This window comes from Mesitornis unicolor, unplaced genomic scaffold (assembly GCF_000695765.1).
Source record: "Mesitornis unicolor isolate BGI_N332 unplaced genomic scaffold, ASM69576v1 scaffold46033, whole genome shotgun sequence".
In the NCBI taxonomy this organism is placed as follows: Eukaryota; Metazoa; Chordata; class Aves; order Mesitornithiformes; family Mesitornithidae; genus Mesitornis; species Mesitornis unicolor.
This window is the reverse complement of record NW_010177541.1, coordinates 14,898-38,346: the sequence shown is the minus strand read 5'-3', so window position 1 is coordinate 38,346 and position 23,449 is coordinate 14,898. Positions and strand designations below refer to the sequence as shown.

At 36.1% G+C, this 23,449-nt stretch overlaps 1 protein-coding gene across 1 annotated transcript in view; it reads left to right on the top strand.

The window, feature by feature from the left end:
* Nucleotides 1-1,602: 1,602 nt before the first annotated feature.
* LOC104538790 (phosphatidylinositol 3,4,5-trisphosphate-dependent Rac exchanger 2 protein-like) overlaps nt 1,603-23,449 on the top strand; it is a gene marked incomplete at both ends in the record, with an annotated part of 35,682 nt that continues 13,835 nt past the window's right edge. The window contains 10 exons of the mRNA XM_010182120.1: nt 1,603-1,720; nt 2,564-2,748; nt 5,228-5,389; nt 9,089-9,311; nt 9,661-9,868; nt 17,073-17,252; nt 20,040-20,134; nt 22,049-22,131; nt 22,469-22,559; nt 22,763-22,770. Of these exons, the coding sequence (XP_010180422.1) occupies nt 1,603-1,720; nt 2,564-2,748; nt 5,228-5,389; nt 9,089-9,311; nt 9,661-9,868; nt 17,073-17,252; nt 20,040-20,134; nt 22,049-22,131; nt 22,469-22,559; nt 22,763-22,770 (1,353 nt within the window). The remainder of the gene's footprint in view (nt 1,721-2,563; nt 2,749-5,227; nt 5,390-9,088; nt 9,312-9,660; nt 9,869-17,072; nt 17,253-20,039; nt 20,135-22,048; nt 22,132-22,468; nt 22,560-22,762; nt 22,771-23,449) is intronic.

The following is a 23,449-nucleotide window of genomic DNA, read 5'->3' as shown; positions in this document are numbered from 1 at the left end:
TTCTGTGATTCTGTGATTCTGTGACAATGTTTGTATTCCTTCTGTCCTCTCTGGATAAAGAAAATTGAAAGCAGATTTTCTTGGAATTATGTACAGTTTCTTCTCAGTGATACTAATCATGATGTGACAGATTTATGCTTAGTTTGTGCCTCTGTAATGCTTTTGGAGAACATTGCTCCAAATCATATAGCATTATATCTTGTGTTAACTTTTGAAAGAGGGACTTCAAGTTTAAGTAGTTCGTCCTTCTATTAGGCCATATTAAATTCAAATAATGAAGTAATTATTTGACATAATGCAAATCTCCTGTTAGAGATTGGCATGTCAGTCATAATGTTGCCAAGAAAACCTGAAAGACTCCATAAATAAGCAGCAAGCTTTCAGGTGTATGTGCAAAGAAGTGTGGGTTGCAGAAGTGTTTCTGGTGATCTGAGTGTCTTCCCACAATCAACAGAGAGCTCTGACAGTTAAGCTTCCTTATTAAATTATTTCAGTGCTGTTGAGTGAAAAGTAAAGCATGGATGAATTTAGGAAACAGAGAAAGAAATAGTACATTAGTGGATTAAAGACAGCAGCTGTATATTGTATATTAGCAAAGCACAGTTGTACGTACTTGACATTTTGCATGAGAATTGTAGCATTTGGTTTAAACTTTTGCTATCCTTGCTCAACTTCGGATTCTTCTGCAAACTTGTTTTAAAGTCTGGGAATTCAGATTAGTCATAATCGTGTCATTTATTCTGCTGTGGCTGTTGGAGAAGTAGTGATGAACTAGCTGTCAAGCTTCTTCTGAAGTGTAAGGGGAAGAGACGAGTAGTCAGGAGGCACCATACTTGATAGGCCTTTCCACAGGGATGTGGTGGGCACTTGGCTGAGTAAGTGAGGGGGAGAACAAGATATAAGGTGTACGTGTGGCTTCTTCATAGGTTGTAAAACCAAGGCACTGTTCCTCTGCTCACTCCATCACATAAGTTGCTGGACTGCTGGGGTCTGTGATTGTGTCCTTTTTGGAGGCTTTGCTAATCTTGGGGAAAAATAAAGAACATCTAGTAAAACAACTGTACTAAAAGCAAATTTAAGTAGCAAAGGCTGTAGCATATATTCTTCTTGTCAGCGACATGTGGGTGATAGATTAACTGGACATACTGTATCTTTGGTTGGTATTCCCTAATATTTGCCAACGGATTTGTGGTTGCACAGCAGATTTAGCAAGGCAAAAAATCGGTTCTCTTCATTTTTTCACGATTTCTTGTCTCAAACATTTTTCAATCTGCAGTTTGATTTGAAATGTCTTAAATTATTTTTGGCAGAGACATGAATCTGATGGATGTCATGCTGTCACAGATTTCATACTGTCTCATGACAGCATAGTCTGAAATAAAAAATAGGTTGACAAAATGCTTCAGATAGTTTTAGACAAAGCCAAAATTCTTTGTAATTTTCAAAATATAATTTTTAATTTGAAGCTCAGAAGGCAATAAAGCTGACAATAACTGGGGAATTAAAGCAACTGTTTTGCGTTTGAGAGCAGTGAAATAAGTTGCTATCAATGGCAAGTGCAAAGCTTTTCCTAGCTGTCTTGGTTTTTTTGGGTTTTTTTAGCAATATTCTATACAGTGGGTTTACAACAGCATTGAAAGTGCACAGGAAGATCTTCAGAAAACAAACACCAAGCCCTCTGGAGATGACGGAGGAGATGCCTTTGACTGCAAAGTGGAAGGTATGTGATGCCTGTTTGATTTTTGTTTTGCTCAGTGGGCAGTGGTTTTGTTTTCAGAGGGAAAACTGCAAGCAGACTGTAAGATGTGTTTTACATAAGGGTTTGCTTTTTATATATTCTGTAAATTATGTATTCTGATATAAAATTTACATGCTGTTCTCTGAAAATTATATTTCCCACTTTGAGAAAAAGCTGCTGTGAACACTTTAGGGAGAATCTGTTCAATTTTCATTCATAGGACACATAATCATAGGAATTACCTGATTTGTTTTTATCACTAGTAGTCATTTAAGGCTAGATTAGATGCATTGGTCACTACTGCATGAGAAATAACAATTCAACTGTCCTTCAGATTATTTTCAGGCAATTAACATTTAGATAAACCTGCATTCTCATGCATCATGGTAATTAAAGGCAGTTAACATGTGAACTGTATTTATATTCTTTGGGTAAATGCTGATATCGAGGTTTCATTTCTCAGCGTTTACAGTTTTCATGGTGATTTTCTTCTAGTTTATTTAGAAGTTTTCAGTTTCCTTTTTTTCTTGCTTTTTTATGTCTCTGGTTTATAAATTAAATTTAATTAGTTGCCTTCAATAACTGTAAAGAGAGATTATTGTGACTTTTTAGTTCATGCCTCTTTAGTAGTCTAGTATTTTAGCATTCATAAACCTACTGGTATTCTGACTGTAAATCATTCAGCTCGTAGCTGGGTTTTTTGATGAATGTTTTTAAGTAGAATGATCAGAGCATACCTATTTCTGCAGTGTTTACCTATGCCCTTTTTAGTTTGTTTAGCGGTCAACTCTCTTCAACTGATTTTTGTTACTTTCTTTATTCTAGAGGTAATTGACAAGTTTAACACCATGGCAATAATCGATGGGAAGAAAGATCATGTGAGTCTCACTGTAGACAATGTTCATCTGGAGTATGGAGTGGTTTACGAGTATGACAGCACGGCTGGAATAAAATGTCACGTGTTAGAAAAAATGATTGAACCAAAGGGATTTTTCAGCTTGACTGCAAAGGTATGAAGCAATTCTTGCATGTATTAATTCTAACGATGCTTAATACCAATGAGGCAACATCTGTCTTTTCCTCATTCTTAGGATTATATGTATTTCATTTAATATAATTGGTCACCTTTGTCCCTTTGACATTTTGGGGGATGATTGTGTATGCAGGAAGCAAAATAAGCTAAGGTCTGGTTATAAATTGAGTCTCTAAACTGAACAAATGTTAAAGTACTTTATAGTCTTCCACTGCTCCTGCTCCTTTCCTTTTTTTTTCTTAATTATCAAATGAAACTTCAAAGAAAGCCAGAGACACACTGAAATGCCAAAACTTTGTGAAGCTAGACTGTAGTTTCCAAATGTTTAATTTAATCAGAATTGTATGTGCAACTTTTAAAATACATTTCAGTAAGAGTAACAGGAGTAGCACAACAGATTTCTGTGTCTTAAAATAAAATGAAGCTGTGTATATACAGGCGCACACATTGGCAAAATCACAGAGGAAAAAACCAAGTGCAATTTTCGAGTTTACTTTAAAGTTTTTTCTTTGTGAACGTTTCCAAATGGTAAAAGCTGAGACTGCTATGAATGGGATCTGAAAATTTTTCATTTATAGCTAATGTTGTCTGGGTCAGATTGACAAATAATACAGTAATATAGCTCTTTTACAAGGTTTCTTTTTATCTTTTCACACACATATGCATACTAACAGAGTACACTTCATAAACATATGAAAGCCCAAACTTTTGAGGAGTATATCGATGTCTGAAAGTTTCTTTTTCTGTTGATGTTTTCATCAAAAGTGTAAGCTGAGGTACTGATCTCTTACTGAAATGACTGTGGCATTGCGGCACGTGTTTCCTCTTCCCAATCTCACTTTGGAGCAGGCCAGGTTGACAAACAGAGGAGTAACTTGCAGCAACATCATGAGATTTGCTAGAACTGGTCTAGTTAGGACTTAAGGTCATTGGCCTGAAAGATGTTAATTCTCGCTGTAATTACATTTTCATATAAAATATTTAAGGTATTATTTCCTAACCACTTAAGGAATATATTTCCATTGTTGCATATGGAATAGTTAAGTAAGGAAATACTTCCAGCATCCTGATTCTAGACTTAAATAATACAGTGTCATGCATTTTTACACGTCTCTACTCTGCATCATAACTAGTAGTGGAGTGAAGTAATCATGGACTGCTTTCCTGTATTGTGCAAGTTTTTGTGTTAATTATTATGATGAAAAAATACCCAAAGTTGTGCTGCAAAAGTTACTGGTTTTGAATGTACTTATTTTAATGTACAACTACAAAAAAACCACCCCTTGAATTATTTCCATTTGTATCATTAATTAGACCTAACATAAAAGAAGCTTAAAAGTGTGACCAAAGTGACGTGGGTGTTGTAATACAGTAATTAAATGCTGGAACAAAAGAGATAAAGGCTTTCCTTAATTTGTCCTGGCAGGGGACTGAGAAAAAAAATTCTCTCCGAATCTAGTCATTTTTAATCTCTGGCTTCTTAAAAACTTCACTCCAAAATTTCGGCACATTGTCATTTTTTTCTAAACTCCTTGGTCAAGCTTATAAATTGTATATTACATCTGTGATGGTGGATAGTATAATAATGAACTGTGAGAGAAGTGAATTACAGACGTAAGTCCCAAGATGGATTAATGTTGCATGTGTAGTTTTTCCAGACTTCTTTGATAATCTCTAAAATGTGTGCTTTTTCTTAATCTGGATTTGGGGTGCCTCTGTTAGAAAGTTATTTTTGGTGCGTTTTTCAAACACGTCTTCACAGTTGAACCCAACCAGGAATCTCTCAAATTCTGTAACACAGTGCATTTCAATGCCTGAAAAGTAACTCTTAACTTCAAAAAGGGCTATATACTACTCTCATCTCTTTAACATGCCTATTTTCAGTTTTCTGTCACCATTATTTGCTGGTGCTATTTCCATCATAGCAAGACTTCAGTCTTTGCTGGGCAGTAGAGCTTATTCTGTTCGCTATTTCCTGTTTATGTATGCAGAATATACAAGAGAATAGCACTCAGCTTTCTTGTATGCTTTTTAATGTGTTAGTATTGCTTATACTGCCAGACCAAAGTTTTGCTACAAGTAATGAATTAATTCATCCACTTTGCATAATGTGTGCTGTTCACGTAAATACAGCAGATAATGTATTTCAGAGGAGCCATAGTGGTTACATTAGTAGGAAATTAGTAGTAAATCCATTATGAGACAATATCATGAGAAGGCAAATAAAAGTACTTATAATGGGTGCATCTTATGCAGGGGATAGATTTAAAGAAATCTCTTTGCTTCTGAAGTCTCATTAATTGTTGTTATGCAGCATTGACTGTAATGTTAAAAGGCAACTGATTATCAGGCTTTTTCAGCTTTAATTATAAGGGATGATAAGTAAGGATTTTAAGTACGGGGTTATCTTAGTCATCTTATTTCATAACGTACTGCTCTTGTTTTTATTATCGTAGATTCTTGAAGCACTGGCAAAAAGCGATGAACATTTTGCGCAGAATTGCAACAGCCTCAGTTCCTTAAATGAAGTGATCCCCACTGAGCTTCAAAGTAAATTCAGTGTTATTTGCAGTGAGAAAATTGAGCACATCTACCGAAGAATCTCTAGTTATAAAAAGGTATGACTGGCATGTCCTAAGCTTGGTGATATTTTACTTTTAAGGGGAAAACAGAGGAATGTGGTACAGTTTGAATCACTCTTCAACTTGTCTAGTGCAATGACAAAAACATGGCCGAAAGTTTTGCTGTTTTGAGGCGTGAATGCCTAAACTGAGTAATTGCATAAATTGTTTTCAAACTGTGCTCTTTATTTTCCCTTTTTTAGACACTGGATAGAATGTATCCTTTCTTGTTTGCCATGATACAATCAACTGCGTATTTCCCACAAAAGGCCCAGCATTCTTGTAAATGCCTTAAACCAATACTCTAAATAAAGCAATAACAGCAGAATTATTTTTTTTTCCTTCTAGTGCATCTTAATTTTAAGTACCAAATTGTTACCCTTTATTCATCTTTAATGTCCTTCAAATTGGTGTGACTTTTTCTAGCATGGCTATTAATAGTAATAGCTCTGTAAATTGTTAGATTAATTTGGGTTAATAAAACATTACATCACAGAAAAAGGAGAAAGTACTGATGTTCATACACTTGAGATCTAGATTAATGAGATGTGAATGAATAAATAACCTGGAGAATGATCTGTAGTTGCTGTCAATGTATTTCTCTGTAGTTGTTTAGCTGAGCAGGGCGTAACTGAATCAACCATTTGCCAATTCATTAATGCAGATTTATTTTCTCATCCTGGCTTCTAATTCCTCTCCCATACAACCTAATTCTTGGAGTTTGGAACTAGTTTGAAGTAGGTCCAAAATGGCTACATAGAACTGGCTCTGCCCTCTCTTATCTCAGTTGGAGATCTGAGTTGTGACATTTACAAACCGACCTATTCTGAGAGTTAATGTGCAAAAAATATGAAAACAAAATAAAAGGAAAACCAGGTTTAGTGTAGAAGCTTCAGACAGTTCTAAAAGTTGCATGGAAAAGAACAGATAATGCTTTCTTGTTTTTCAAAGGAAAATGAGGGAAAACTGTACTGAAAACCTGTAGCTTCAGTAGGATGAAGGCCGAAAAGTGGCTTTCCAAAGACTTCAAGGTGCTCTGCATCAAGAAATGGAATAAATCGATGAGCTGGGTCACAGAAGGAGACATCAAAAGCTTCTGATACTGCATTACCAAACATCTGATCTCTCCGTTGTTTGCCTGAATTATAAACCTCTGTGTTTTCAAACTTGATTCAAAATCAAAATATCTTTTTTTAAAAAAAAATAATTTATTTTCATATTAATAATAGTATATTAGAGTTCCAGTAACTTATAGATGGTTTATACCTTTTCTGTAGGTATTTCTAAAAATTTCAGCATAACAGCAGGCCGAGACAATAAATGGAATTTTATTGTGTTATACTGTATATGAAACGTACAGCCTTGGGGAACTTTTCATAGTGCTTATACTGTCCATAAGCAGATGTTGCTGATACAAACTTCACTTTCAAGCTCATCAGTAGTTTCACAGTTACAGCTTTTAATGACAATTAGTAATGCAATGAATTTCAGGAGTAGATGCGTCATTTTCTTGGCAAGGTAAAGGTAACCATAGTTACAGGAGACTTTTGAAGTGCCTGAGCCCGCCTTGGCTCCTGGTTTCACTGTGAAAGTTTGAATTCTATAAATAGAAACCCTGTAGATTTCTGTAGTTCCTACTGTTATTATTATCATCAGAACATTTTGCTCATAATAGACCTGGAGTCCAGTGCCATGAGTCCCAGATGTTTCTCAGTACATATATGAAAAGAATTTTGGGCCTGACTTATGACCTGATTAAATCATAGCCAGGCATTTGGTCTCTCTGGAACAGGATGTGTGGGAGATTGAGATGTGAAATATGTGCTGCTTGCAGGAACACTTTCATCGTTGAATGTCCTTAGTGCCCTTCTTAACTATTTGTACATTCTTCAGCCTTTGAACAATTCCATAATTGGATTTCTTGTAACCTTCCAGATCTTGTTCTGATATAAAGATTTTTTTAATGTAATTAGTCAAATGTTCATCAGGCTGAAGTAATGTGACACCAAAATAAACAGAAATCTAAATCCCAGCACAGAAAAATTTTATTACTCAGAAGGGATATACCTTTTTTCAACTGAAGTGTTAGTCAAAACTTGACTGATTGAATTTGTACTGACATGTATTGGGGAAGGAGCTTTGCAAGTTAACTATTTGAAAATATTCTAATGTATGAGCAGATCTCATAGTGGAGGTAGGTCTGTACAGTATTTTGACTGGAGAGATACTGTGATTAAAATACCAGGGACTTGGAACTGATTACATCTTTTCCAGAAAAAAATCTCCCCTAACAACAAACTGCACTGGAAAGGACACATTTTGACAAAATTCCTACTTGTGACTGACAAGTCCAATGGCAGAGCTTGATCTCATGACTTTTATGATTCTGAAGTAGGTGTATTTTTCTAAGTGCCCAAATTTAGTACAGTTCAGTCTTAGCCGATTTTGAGTTTACATAATCTCATCTTAAAAACCAAGTAACTCTAAGCCTGTTCAAGAGTGTGCACAAAGTTTCAGATATTATAATGAAGGAGATGTGGCTAAGCACTGTGTTAGAATTAGGCCATAAAAGAGAGGAGAAAAAAAATGTTAATCATTGCTGAGCTGATATGCAGGGGACAGAAGAGGTCAAGGACTAGCAAAATCTGCAAAATATGTATTTGCAATTTTTGTGTTCTAATGTTTATCGGCTTCACAGAATCACTTAAAATCACAGATTGGTTGAGTTTGAAAGAGACCTCTGGAGATCTTGTCCAACCCCCCTGCTCAAGCAGGGCCAGCTAGAGCTGGTTGTGCAGGACTGTGTCCAGACAGCTTTTGAGTATCTCCGAGGATAGAGACCGACAACCTCCCTGGGCAATCTGTGCCAGTGCTTTGCTACCCTTGAAGTGTAAAAGAGTTTTCTGATGTTCAGAGAAATCCTCCTGTGTATTGGTTTGTGCCCATTGTCTCTGGTCCTGTCACTGAGCACCACTGAAAAGAGCCTGGCTCTGTCCTCTTTGCACCCTCTCCTCAGGTATTTATAGACATTGATGATATCTCCGTGAGTCTTCTCTTCTCCAGGCTGAACAGACCCAGAGCCCAGAACGGGACACAGAACTCCAGATGTGGCCTCACCAGCATTGAGTAGAGGGGCAGGATCACCTCCCTCCACCTGCTGGCAATGCCTCTTCTAATGTAGCCAAGGAAACCACTAGGGAGGACTTCATCCTTCCTGAATATCAAATTCATAATTCATAGCTTTCAATTCTGTCTTTATTATAGCTTCAGGAAAACGTTTCAGAAATTTTTGCAGGACATTGACTTGAAAACATCTATGTCAGAAGTATTTATAAAAGTCGTGTGCAGTACAGCACTGGATCATAGAGTATTTCCAGACTTTCTCCCCAGGAAGACATTTAATGTTTTATTATGTTGCAAGGAAAATAAGTTCTATCTACTTGTTACAAGGCTATTTACATTCATAAAATGTATCATTTACTTCAGAAACGAACCCTTTAAAAATATAAAATGAAAAATATTTTTTCCTTCCCGTTATAGAGAAAGATGGCAATTATGAAGTCAAGGCATCTGAAGTCAAGGATGCCTGAAATATCTTAAACTTTTGTTTTCTAGTCAGGTACATGAGTTTTGTCAGCCAAGTGCTGACACATCAAAAGCTGCTAATCAAAATTTTGTTTCCTTTCTCGCTTCTAGTTTTCAAGAGTATTAAAAAACAGAGCTTGGCCTACCTTCAAACAAGCGAAGTCAAAGATTTCACCACTTCACAGCAGTGATTTCTGTCCAACCAATTGCCATATCAATGTGATGGAAGTGTCTTACCCTAAAACCTCAACTTCCCTTGGTAGTGCCTTTGGTGTACAGTTAGACAGCAGAAAACATTCTTCCCATGAGAAAGAAAATAAAAACACTGATCAAGGTAAGTCAGTTGAGCTTGAAAGAACTACTTTCAATGCTTATGATATAGAGTCTTAAAAGGTAACTGGTTTAGGTTTATGTCCCAAATACTAAAATTAAGGACAAGCCTTTATGAAATCTCCATATTTTCAATATTTAGGTTTATTTTATGGCATAATAAAGGCTAGTCATAATTTCACAATAACTTTTTCCTTAAATAGCTTGACTTTGATATGCAAAATAAAATGGAAAATTGAATAATCCCATGAAGTTTTAAGAAGGAAAATACTTCAATATCTGTTAGATATTTTACTAACTTCAAACTTTACTTTGAACAAAAGATAATGATGTAACCTTTGGATTATTCCCAGGTAAACTGAATCCCATGATTTATGTCCAACACACCATTACTACTATGGCTGCCCCTTCAGGACAGTCTCTTGGACAGCAGGAGGGCCATGGTCTGAGGTACCTCTTAAAAGAAGAAGACTTAGAAACACAAGATGTCTATCAAAAATTGCTGTTCAAATTACAGGCTGCACTGAAAGAGGTGGAAACATGTGTCTTTCAAATAGATGAGTAAGTAAATGTTACCATCTGGACTTGCCTTTAATTTTCCTATTGGAGATACCATTAAGTCTGGATATCCTTTTTGTGTAGTGTGGGATCAATGTTGACTTCAAAGAGAATTGAAATATGTCAAAGAATTTAAGTGTAGGTAACATTATATTTTTTTTCTTTTTCTTATCATCCCTGATTTTTTCCCACTTTAGTTTGTAGCTTTTCTCTATAATGCAGAATGCTAATTATTTTGAGGTGAGAGAATTATGAGGCCCACGTCTCATCTAAAATTTCACTAGGAATGGAAACAAAGGGCAGAGGTATGAAAACAGCTTTCCTTTAACTCTTCAGGTATTGCATAGTAGTCCCGAAGATGAATTTTTAGATAAAGCATTTTTCACACATGGGAAGATTATTAATTTCTTAGACATTTTCAAAACCAAATTTGCCTTATTGAAGAATGGTGGATCTGGGGAGAGCAACGCTTGAGTGATTAGGACACTTGGCTTAAGTGTGGGAGACCCAGAGTCTCATCACAGTTTGTCCTAACTCAAGACAAGGATTTAAAGCTTGCTTTTGCTCTTGTGAGGTAAGTGTTTTGACTGCTAGGCTATTTGTTGCCTTGGGATGAGGGAGAAGGGGGATGATAAGTGTTTCAGTTTTGAAAGTTACCATATATAATGCAAATATCAGAAACTATTCACTTTGAAAATAATTAGTGTAATTTTCTGAGTTTAAAAGCCAGTCTTTCATGATCTCCAGTTTGATAGAGTGGTGCATCATTGCTTTTGCTGTTATTTTGAGGACTGTACAATGATTTGTCCTTTCACAGTTATTTCAGAGTGGATGTATTTTGTACTGTTTTAATAGTAATCTAATGTAATGGTTACAGAGTAATAAATAATTGTAACGTATTATATACTGCAATAAGAATGAAAGTAAGAGTAACCTGATTTTTTTCTTAAAGAAAACATTGTGTTCTGTGCAATAGTTCTACTAATTATCATGCTTAAAAGGAAGTCAGATAATTAAATTTAAGATAATTTCAGTGCTTGGGTGCACTTAAAAAAATGACTGACTGTAAAGCTTGTGTTGTCACTCTTCCTCAAGGAAGTTAGAAAATTGTTTATGGAAGTTCAGTCATTATTTCAGGAAGTTCCAGTTACCAGTCTGCCATGTCTTTTCCTTTCCAGTACCTTGAGCTGATGATGCAAAAGCACAGGAAATTCTGAGCCTGTCTTTCATATAAATGTATATATAAATACACACACAAACACACACACGTACATATTGTGTACACAGGTATATACATATATACACACACATATATTAATTCTGAGTCATGTGGTTGTGATAGTAAACACAAGGGTTCACTTTTTTCTTTCCTGAATTTCTCATACACTGACTATGTAGCAGTTCTTGTATACGGTTCACAGATTTATTTAGCAGATTTTATTGGGTTGGCCAAAAAGTGATTGCATCTTTTTAATAATTGGACATACATGTCTTGAACTGCAACTAACTTCATTTTTAACTGCAAATTCATTATGGCATCTGACAGTTCAAGCTTGTTTTAGAAAAAGAAAGCACACAATTTCGTTAACAGTATTTATTTGGTGTTGATTTCAAAGTGGAAAATCAAAAGGAACATTTTTGTCATATTTTGTTGTATTACTTCTGAAAAGGACAAAATGTTGTGCAAGCTCGTAAAAAGTTAATGTGATGTGTATAGTGAAGATGCCTTAAAATTATGTCAGTGTCAGCATTGGTTTGCTAAATTTCGATCTGTAGATTTTGATCTTAAAGATGCACCACGCTCAGGAAAGACAATTAAAGTTGACAGTGACACAATAAAGGCATTGAACAACTCCAGTAGGCGTTTAATGACATGAGAGATTGCTGATAATCTTAACGTATTGAAATTGAGTGTTGAAAACCATTTTAAACAACTTGGATATGTTGAGAAGGTTGATATTTGGGTATGATATGATCTCAAAGAAATTAATCTCACTAAGCGCATTGACATCTGCAGTTGTCTCTTGAAACATGAAGAAAACAATCCATTTTTGAAACATATGGTAACAGGCAATGACAAATGGATCATCTACAACAATGATGAATGAAAAAGATCGTGGAGCAACTGTGATGAACCAGCTCAAAGCACTTCAAAAGCAGATATTCACCAAAGGAAGGCGATGCTGTCAGTCTGGTGGGATTTCAAAGGTATTGTGTGTTTCACGTTGTTTCCAAGGAACCAAACCACTAATTTGGATGTGTTCTGTCATCAACTGGATAAATTAAATGATGCCATCAGACAGAAGTGTCCAGAATTGGTGAATCGCAAAGATGCTGTGTTTCTCCGTGATCACGCTAGACTGCGTATGAGTTTAGACACTCGTCAAAAATTGTTGCAGCTTGGATGGGACATGTTACCACATCCACCATATTCACCAGACGTGGCACCATCAGACCACCATTTGTTTCTTTCTTTACAAAACACCTTGAATGGCAAAACCTTCACTGCTGATGAGGATATTAAATCATTCTTGGAACTGTTTTTTGCTGACAAAGATAGGAACTTTTTTGAGTGTGGAATCATCAAGTTGCCTGAAAGTTGGCAAAAGGTAATTGAACAAAATGGACACTATATTGATTACTACAGTTTTTGTTTCCTATGAAAAATTTGCATTTCATTTACCAAGAAAAAAGCGCAATGACTTTTTGGCCAACCCAAAACCTTTTACGGCTTGTAAGACTGAGACTTTGCATTGCTTTGTTCCTCATGGACTGCCAGTGTGTAATTGCTGTGGAGAAAAACGGTTCTGTACAGGAAACAGGATAGCCAAGAGACCTGCTTAAAAGTGCTGAACAGGGAAGCGGGACTATCTGGATGTGAGCAATTCAGCAGTACTGGTGTATTTTGTTAGAACGTAGTTATGGCTACGAATTAACTCTTGAGGGAGAAGTTAGAACTACTAAGAAACAAAAGACAGAGTATATAAGATAGGATAATCAAACAACTAGGTTTTAATTAGAAATTTTAATACTTCAGCAGCTAAGAGTATATGCTTAAGCATACCAGTCCTTGAACTTTTTTACAAAGACTGTAGAACTTCTGTTTTCTGTTAGGGCATGGGCAACAATAAAATTGATGTCTTCATTTACTGAGTTGCTTATTATTATAAGCAGCCTTCATTATTATTATAATTTTTTTCAGAACAGAAAATATGAATACAGGATCACAATTCTAAATTTATATGATACCGAATGATAAAAAAATTGGGCTACTAAAGGACATTTTGGTATCCTTTATAATAGTACTGTTATAGAAGCTGTTGCTCTTTCCTGTTACTAGGTGTCTCTGCCCTGCACTGAGGTCAGCAATGGTCCCTCTCACAGCCCCTTCAATCCTGGGACAATGTTGCTGCCTAACCTCTCCTATCTGTTAGTGAGAGAAAGGGAATTGAAGAACTACTGTGTTTCACCTCAAGAGCAGGTCTGTGAGAGCTTGTGAATTGTGGGAAGGGGATGTCTGAGAGAAGATTGTGTTATACTGGCATTATCTTCATAACAACTTTTATCATGGCTTGTTGATGAGATTGGCTTGAATAAGAAGTACAGTACTGATGGAGAAAGGGAAATATGCACAAAAAAGACATATATCCACTTTCCACAGCCTCTCAAATTCCATTGCCTCCTCGTTCAAACATTTTAATAGTATCACAGTGCTTCTTTAGTAGATGCTAAGTGTTACACAGAAACAAGTACATCAAGTTTTTATCTGTATAGTGAATCTGCTGTGTTCTTGGTTCACATGCACTCAATATGGTCCCAGTTGTTTTTTGGAAAGCTGTCTATTGGGAGACTATTTTCTGAGCCTACGGGGATTGAGGAAAAGGCAAAGCAGCTCACATGTTGCATAGGTTTCTTGTTACTGCCTGTGGCTATCCTTTTTTAATGCTTTGATTGACCATAGCAGATTTTGTTTGTTTCTGACATACTTTTAGGATTGTGTTGATTTGGCTTGTATGTAGGATTAACTCCACATGTGAGGATTTTTTGATTGAGATTTAAATTTCTCTGTTTCATGGTAATTTTATTTGTAGTTACAAGAGACTTTCTTGCTGTTAGTTACTACGCATACACACATTTCTCCTCTGCGAGATAGGTGTCTAAGATAATTTTGCTTGGGATAGATTCATCTTCAAAGAAAATATAATATGTGTGTGCTGTCTTTAAAAAGAAAAAGAAAACACTTTGAAAAATAAAAGTCTATTTAAGCATGATTATTGTGGGTTTTAGAGTCCAGGTTTGGGGTTTTGTGTTTTAGACTCCCTGAATTTGGTTTCTAAGAGCACTTCAGTGACCTCAGGAACTACCAGCTCCAGAACTCTGTTATTCACAGTTCCAGCGTTCGTTCATGGTAGTCCAGCAAAAAAAATTTTCATAGATAAAAGAGCCTGCCTGCTGGGAGAAAGTGAAAAGCTCCCTTAGGAAAAGCTCCAGCTACCTTCATCAGTCTTTTACTGAGATCTTGGCAGCAATGACTAAACAGACACATAAAAGAAGAGGATATAATAGTCTGTCTGTTTGTCTTGACAAATAATTACTCAGGGGAGGATATTTTCAGAAGCTGAAATTGCAGTCCATTATACTTGCTTCTTACTCTTGATTATTTTCTTGCAACAACAAAATCCACAAGAAGTTACCAGAATCAATCTGCCCGAAGCCCATTTCTGTTTTCCTAGAAGTGGATGATAAAGGAAACACAAGAAAAAGCAAAAGTATAGATTAAACCTTGTCATTATCTCATCTTATCTTCCAGCAGACAGTGCTTGGAATGGACCTTTTATTTTAAGAGCACTGCTAGAATGATCTGCTGTGGATTTGTTTAATCAATTTTTGACGTCCTTTTGTATTTTCTTTTTCAGTTTTACAAGTACTAAGAACTGATTTTCTGAGGTCTACATTTTCATAACACATTTATGTATGCTCTAGCAGGTAGATTGAAACTGACCACTGCTGTAAAATCTTTCTTCCCATCCTCATGGAATTCTGCTAACTGGTGACTTGTGTGGTAGGAAAGAGCTGAGTTGTGATTTCACTCTGATATGAAATGTTAAGGCATCATGTAGCCCAAATGATGTCTGTCTAGTGGATGAGTGGGCTTAAAGTTCAGTAAAACTATACCTATAGTTTTTCTATATTTCCGTTACAGTTCAGATCAGTACCTTTTCCTATATGTAGCAGAAATACCTCTCTCTCATTTGCTCTTAGTCAGAGAAAGTTATGCAGAAATGATGAAAGGATTTGCTAAAAAGCTTCACTTATCATCCTGGTTTCCCTAAAGCTAATGTCAAAGCTTATGTTAACATCTATCAAGTCATTATTTCAATGAGACCAAGCTTGATATACCACTTGAGGTATGCATTCATTGCAGTACTGTCAACAGACAGCATTAGAGGGATAATCTACCCTATGGTGTTTTCAAAGTATGTGGTTTCTTAATTTCTTTCTTAAAACTCTGTTCATCCCTGAGAGTTAGGGTATTATTTGTGTATACTCAAAAATGTTATAGCTGAAGAAGTTGTTGAACATATTGTGTGTTCTCTGTGCAAAAAGTCACTGCTCTAAGTCCAGAAACTTCAACTTTCAAGAACAGCTTAGATCACGTTGTTTTCTGGTAGATCATCTTTCTCAAAAGAGCAGAGCAGTTGATAGCTCAGTACTGATTTAACTGTAGCTGAACAAACTTTGTTAGGATTAAGAATGAATTCAACTGGCAGAGATCCACAAAATGAAGATGGAGCTTTAAACCACTTAAAATCAGAATTCCACCCTTGTGTAATTTAACAATGCTAATACCTGTATCTGCCTTTTTCTAGTAATGGTTTTAAACAAGAAAAGGGTAGATTTAGTTTGGATATTAGGAAAAAATTCTTCAACACGAGGGTGTCAACTGGAACAGGTTGCCCAGAGAGGTAGTAGAGGCCCCATCCCTGGAGATATTCAAGATCAGGCTTGATGGGGCTCTGAGCAACCAGATCTGGTGACATTGTCCCTGCTTACTGCAGGAGGATTGGACCACATGATCTTTAAAGGTCCCTTCCAAGCCAGTATATTCTGTGATTCTATGTGTGGTGAGAAATAAGAGTAAAGGAAGGAATTCTGAATGCTACCCTTTAATAACAACGAGCAGCGTTTTTGTTCACAAAAGATGTACTTCTCCCATAGTTTCCCTTCAGAAGGAAGAATTGTGTGTAACAAAAAGATCTAACATATGCTTGAATCCTGCCATGTATTTGGTAGAAAGTCTGCTGACTGACAGTTCTGACAGCTCCTACAATAAAACCCTGCTGCTGTGTCTAAGTACTTTAAAGGAAAAAAAAAAGCTTAATTCAGTGTCTTTTGGTTTCAGGTGGCTAGAAGGTAGTTTTTGCAAGAAAAACACTTCCTTTCAAATCCAAATACTAGTTTGAAAACATCATTGTAATGGAGTAATTTGAGTAATAGGAATTAAAGGACAATTGCCCATTATAGCTGGTCTGATCTTGAAGGTAACTTAGAATATCTCAATATGAGTTAATCACCCAAAATATGAATCTTTTGCTTCCAGTGTGTGTGCATGTTCTAAATATAGCAGTCTGCACTGTTCTCTTTTCTTGACTGGATGTCACTTCTTTGCTCATCACAGAAGGTTGTAGATTAATCACCAGTTTTACTAGTGATGGTGGCTTAAACACCTTGAATGTCAGGAAATAGACAGGTATGTTAGTAAAGATTCGTAAAGTGCCTTAGTGAAATAGCTTGTGATGCATGGTGGCATGCATGGTACAGCGGTAATTCAGAAAATATATGTGTTTCACAGAGATATGGTTTTTTTGGTTTGTTTTCTTGATTTGTGCTGAGAAGTACATGGTTTGTGTTTAAAAATACTAATGTTAATGTAAAATTTGACCTCAAGTGTTCAAGAATGTGCTGTATTTCTTCCTCTACTGGTATCATTGCCTTCATACAAGATTGAGTATTTAGTAATGCTAATGGGTTTCACTGTTATACTTTTTAACAGCGAAATGTGTCACTTCCTTTGTTCAAATGGATATGGTTTGAGTTAAGATGTTCTCTTCACATATTATAAAATAATAGTTGGAGGACATTGGCAAGAAAAGTTATCCTGTTGTTAGTTCACTTTTGAAAAACATGATTTTTTTTTTCCCCACAGCCTTCTTTCTTCAATAACATATTCTCCCAAATCAGAACGTAAAACGCCTGAGCCTTTAGTGCCAGCAGACAGTGACAATGAAAAGGGGGAAAGGAATGGGAAGAAAGTCTGTTTCAGTGTAACAGGTGATGAACAAGAAGATTCTGGTCATGATACCATCAGCAACAGAGATTCTTACAGGTAACTCTTACAGGAACAAATACTTTATTTGTTAACTGAATCAAACCGTGGGTTTGTAGACTGTCAGGTGGCTCTGAAGAATATCAGAATATAATGATTCTGATATTTCTAACAGAGGAATAACTAGCATCAAGGTATGTTACAAGATGTGTAAAATAAACTCTTACAAATGCAGATTAGTTATTAGATCTTGGTATCCCTAACCTTTATAGGATATTGTGGCCAGAGCTTTAAAGCTTTACTTTAAATTACCTTTCTTATAAAAACTAGAAATAATTAATGTTATTATGTTCCTAACAAACAAAATATCTGCCATGGAAAGCAAGATGCCAAAGCCACCACTCTCGTGGATCTAAAGAAAAAAACTATCTGTTTTGCAACATACATTCCTTACCTTCCTCCACTCAGAATACTGTAGCATCATCTCATCCCTAGAATTTGTAATGGATCACATTTACTGTGAATTAAAATACAAAGAATTTTGAAAAGGAAGGAATAATTATAGCAAGCATAGGTCTTATAAAGATTATCTTTTGTTGCTTAGAGAGAGTTGGTTAACGACACGAGATAAAATCTAAATTAAAATTGTAGCTGCAAGTAAAGTAAGGGTTCATTATTTGCTCATTATCATGATTCATTATTATGCTCAGAAAGGAGAATCTCAGTGGAGTCATCGTTTTCTACAGAACACTGTGTTGCTGAGATCTCATTCATAAACTAGTATTTCATTACTGCAGCATGGTATGTAGGAGCTTTTTGTCAGAGTAGAAACAGAAATATACATATAAATTTGAACAGAAATAAATGTAGGGATAATTTCCCCAGATTAAGACCATCTTGTTTTAACCATGGTGAACATACAAGCAAAGTGCCTTTTAGGGGTACGCCCCATTAGGGGTTTGTGCATGTCCATGATGTGTTGAACTGAATGTGCAGGAGCTGCTCCAGTGGCCTGCACTTGCTCTGGTTGGGATGTTCCCCAGTTGGCACAAGATTTGTACGTGGAGAAAAAAGGTGTGACTTAGGACATGAGTGTCTCTTTGTTTAAAATATTTTCTTTATTCTGATTCCAGTCATTTACAGTCCATTCTGGCTGTTTAGGAATGATAAAATCTAGGGTTCCATATGTAGAGTAATCATAAAATCTGTGACTCACCAACTTTTTGTTGGAGTAAAATTTTTTGTTTCTTTGCTTAAATAATTATGTTAGGTAATACTTAAAATCTCCAGATCCCATTAAGCCACTGTGGATATTACTAGAAGTAGTAGACTAATTTCAGCTATTAGAATTCTTTGGTTTTTTTTTTTGTGGTAGAGTCTCATTCTAGACCTTGCAATACAACACAATAAAAAATGCAGAATGATAGAGCTAATACATCTAATCTGTTTCTCATTTTCCTGTGTTTTATTTTCTCATGCTTTGCACAATCCAGTTTTAAATAACCTTAATCTTCCCTTTGGAGACTTTAATAAGTGAATAGAGACAGTTAGAAAACATTTCTTAATATCCAGCCAGAAATTCTTAAAACTCCTTGGGACTGTTTGCCCTCTGTTAGGAACATGTTGTTACTGATGTATTTTCATCTACTTAATGGATATGGTTGTAATTATATCATATTACTTCATTTAGAAGTTTTCCCTATTCACTTACTTGGTTGGCTACAGGTCCAAAACATATACGTAAGTCAGTATGCCAAAACTAGTAAAAGATCAGTTCTGTGTTAATAAAAATAAAGAAAACAAGTAGGGAATGTATGGGGACATGTATAACTGTAGTGTTATATATAAAATATAGATACTTGTATCTTGGTGAATGAGTACACTCAATTCATAAACCCCAAATCAGATAATTATATATAAATATTCTTTAGGTACACTTCTACATTATCTTATATTCACTTGGGTTTTTAAGACTCCTTCCACTGGATAATTACTTAAGCATTTCCTCATTGAAACTAAATCATCTTCATGTGGCTAAATAACTCTGAAGACTTTGAATTCAAATTCATGTTCATAGGATTTTTAGTATAAAAGGCTATGGTTTAATCTGTTTATGCTGCAGAAGTAGGTATGTTCTCCATCTATTTTCTGTGGAGAACAATTTATTTTTGCAAGAAAAAAGCAGAAAAAGATTACACAGTTTAATCCCCAAATCTCTTTACTAGACCAATGAGGGTGACATCTTGACACTGAAGTCATGAATGTAAATGTCTATACATCTCTAACAAAAGGAGCAGCTGAAAGAGACAGGATCATAAACTATATTTTGGCTGGCAGGTAAAAGTAGTTTGTAATTTGAGTTTTGGTGCTACTCAAATGGATCAGATCTCTTCTAAACCCACTACGGACTCGAGTTTGCAAGCACAGATCAGAGTATTTAATCATTTGTATTAGTTATGGACTAGGAGTACAGAATTTAAATCTGGACTTACTAAAACATTTGAGGCCACAGTTTCAAAAACCATCACTTGTGTGAGAGAAGTTGATTGCTTTGCACTGAAAGTGTATATTTTCATTCTGCAAGTACCTGTTCACGTGCAAGGTGAAGGGAGACAATTGAATCATCTATTTTGGGAATCTGGTCCTCTGAGTCCTACCAGGATTGCAAATTATATGATAGCCTAAGTATAAGGATCTTTATTATTGATAAAGGATTGTACAGACCATCTCCTCATTCAAGTTAAAAGGGGAAAAGGGAAAGAATTTCCATAACTTTGATACAGAGCCTGTGTTAAAGGACATGACTTTTCTTTCTTTTGTGTGTGTGTGATTTTGTTTTTTTTCAAGTGATTGCAACAGCAACAGGAACTCCATTGCCTCATTCACCAGCATCTGTAGCAGTCAGTGCAGTTCTTATTTTCACAGTGATGAGATGGACTCAGGTATGTTTGGAAAAGTCAGCTATGAATCTGTCATCTGTTCCTTTTTATGTAGTTTTATTCTTTTCATTTACCTGGCAGTTTTGTTGGTTTTGTTTTAAAAATCACATCCTCCTTAGTAGTAGAACTGTATCATTTTGTTTATGCCTCGCTTGTGCTGCACTTAAGAATCCTTCAGTGAAAGAGAGCAGCATCTCTGTGAACAGACTGAATTAGTTAGAGGTCTTAGTCACTCCTTGCAACCGCTTTCAGACCTTGACAGTGCATTATGTTGCATGGAGGAAGGAGCATTTTAGGTGAGTGTAGAATGCTCTCCCAGTCCGCATCGGCGCCCGAATGGCAGGATACGGCTGTGTATGTTTGTAGGAAGGAATGTGAGACCACATGGAAGCATGTCCTTGTTTATGCCGTGACAAATTGAATTTAAATAAATGCAGCTGCTAATAGGAATGAAATGCGTTTAACTGCATGGAGTACAAGGTCAAATACACAGAGACTAATAATAAAGAAATATTTGCTCCAAGATGAGAGTTTATTATTTGGGAATGATTTAGGAAAAGAAAGAACTGGGCGTGTTAGTTGAATATGAGCCATCAGTGAGACTTGGCCATGGAGAAGGCAAATTTTATTCCTGTTTGCACCAGGGGAGGTATTTTCAGTTGGGACAGGAAAGTATTAATGCCATTATGTGTCTGAGATACCTTGTGAATAAAGCAATTCTAGACAGCTGCTTTCCGGAAGTCATACGCACTTACAGAGCTGAGTAGATACAGAGGGAAGAATGAAGGACATAAAGAGCTGTTAATAAAATAGGAGACCCAGAGTCTGTATCTTCAATTTAAGGTATAAATGAGCTGATACACGCTTGCGTAGCATCAAGGTGCTGAGGTGCCTAAAAGAATATGTCTGTGCTAGCCAAGTGCAAACACAGTGTTTGAGTTGATAAATACTGCTGCTCAGTGGAACTCCCACTCTCCTGATGACTTAATTTTCTCCTAGTTTCCAAGCTAACCTGGTTAAATCCAGATCAGGGCTCTCTGGCATCATGTTCCATCTGTTGCAATTAAAATCCTGTGATGAGTTATAACTTCTGGCTGTTAAGGACATCTAAAGGAGCTAAAAAAAAACAAGGAGAGAAAAGTGTTATTCAAGTGTTTCACTGACACAAGAAAAATGAGTCTAGTTTGACCATGAATAAATTTGGGTTATAAATTATCAAGTGGCTACTTCTTATCTGTCACTACAACAGCAAGGAGGAAAACCAGTTTTAAGCTCAATTTTTCACAGCTTTTGAAAGAGTTCAGGTTGTTTGAGAGAGTGAGTGACTGAGGGCAGTGACCTAGGAGAGTCCTTCTCCTTTGTAGTCTGTTAGGAAATTATATGGTATGTACTACTAAAAGCTTCATATCAAATACAGGATTTGGGTACTCTCATTAAATTACTGAAATTTCAGAATCATTTAATTAGTAAGAACATTAAGAGTGTGAATTGTCTGTACAGTCCGTATAAAAATTTAATGGTGAATGCATTTCAGTACTTTGTGGTCTGTTGTATTAAGTTCACACTACTTAACAATTTAGTCTGGTGTTTAGAATGTTCTCCAGCATAGAAGAATCATGTGTTCTGGTCACAGAATGGTTGAGGTGGAGGTTGGAAGAGTCCAATCCCCTGCTCAAGTAAGGTCATCTAGAGCAGGTTGTCCAGGACCATGTCCAGTTGGGTTTTGAATATAGTCCTTTCTCTAAGCTATTTCTGTGTTGAATGACTACTAAATGCAAAATATGTAGGGAGAACAGTTACTACAGTCCTGAAAGACTAAGCATCAGTCTGTGTGCAAAGCAGATTATCTAAGATGCAAAGATTTTGGAAAGTATGCTGAAATTTCTAAACAACATTTCATTTTAAAATATTTTTCAGGCGATGAGCTTCCCATAAGTGTTCGAATCTCTCATGATAAGCAGGACAAGCTCCATAGCTGTTTGGAGCATCTTTTTGGTCAAGTATGAGATTATTTTTCTTGCCTTTGATACTAGTGTCCATGTTTGAGCTAAGAAGTCTTTAGCAAATACTTCTTTTTCTTTTTACTTTTGCTTTCCACTGTTTACTGGGATGGTATGTATTTACTCATTCTCCTTCAGTTTTTTGTAAATAGTTCAAAACTGCAAATTAAACAGGACCTTAGATTTAGTCTAACATTCCTTAGCTTGTTGCTTTAACTAGAGCCATTAGGTAAGAAAGAGTCCAAATCTGCTTTTCTGTAGTCCATGTGTCTTACAGAAAAAATTTCTAATTGTTGCTGTAAAAAACATCTTTCTCAAAGAACCTTGACCCCAACAGGTCGATTCAATTGTCAACCTTCTGAAAGGACCAGCTGTGATGAGGGCCTTTGAGCAGACAAAATACTTCACACCAGGTCGAGGCCTCCAAGGTAACATCTAATTCTGTCAATGAGAATCAGATGACAATTGGAAGGGTACATGGATATGTACCTTTTGAGCTGGGTGTTAAAGAACTGATTTTGCTTAATCTTGGCATATTCTGTAATAATGGATTGTTGAAATTCTTGTTAAGTAGATCTTATTCTTAGTTGAAAACTGGCTTCTTACACTTTTATTGCACTTTGTATGAAAGAGTTTCAGGTTTGTTGGAAAGTCAGCTTTAAATTGTAGACTCTGAACTGACTATGGAATTGCTTAAATACATCAGTTTGCAGAGGCCAGTGCCTTGGCTTGGCCTTGGTCAGAGGTGGGTCGAAATTGGAGCCAGGGTTGGTTCTAGCAGCTTCTTACAGGGCTATCTCCATACCCCTCACCCGCTACCAAAAAAAACCCAAAATCCTTCACAGAAAACCCTGTACAAATCGTATAGTAGATGTTCAATTAGATACAAGGTACTGACAAGTAAAATATTTTATGCTTGATCTGCACCATCTTAATGAACTGTACAAGGAGCACTTCAATGATTTAAAAAACAGACTAGGTCAAGCAATAAGTAATGTTGGTTTAAGTTTAATTTTCTGTTTGAATTAATTTTGCCCTTAAAAGTTTGAGAGTCCTGCTTACTCCATAGACACACTCACCTTCTATCTTAAGTACCTGGTTCAGAAAGAATCATGTTTGGGAATGCTGCTCTCTCTCTCTCCTTATTCAACTAAGTAGGGAGCTTAGATGACTGTTAGACCTGTCACCCTAGCTTTAATTAGAGTTAAATAAGTTGAGATCGCCTTGAGCTATGAAAATATTTAGGAAGAAATACTGTCTTACTGTGGCTTTCTCACAAGGTTGAAGCAGAAAAATACTCTTTTGTCCTTGCTTAGAG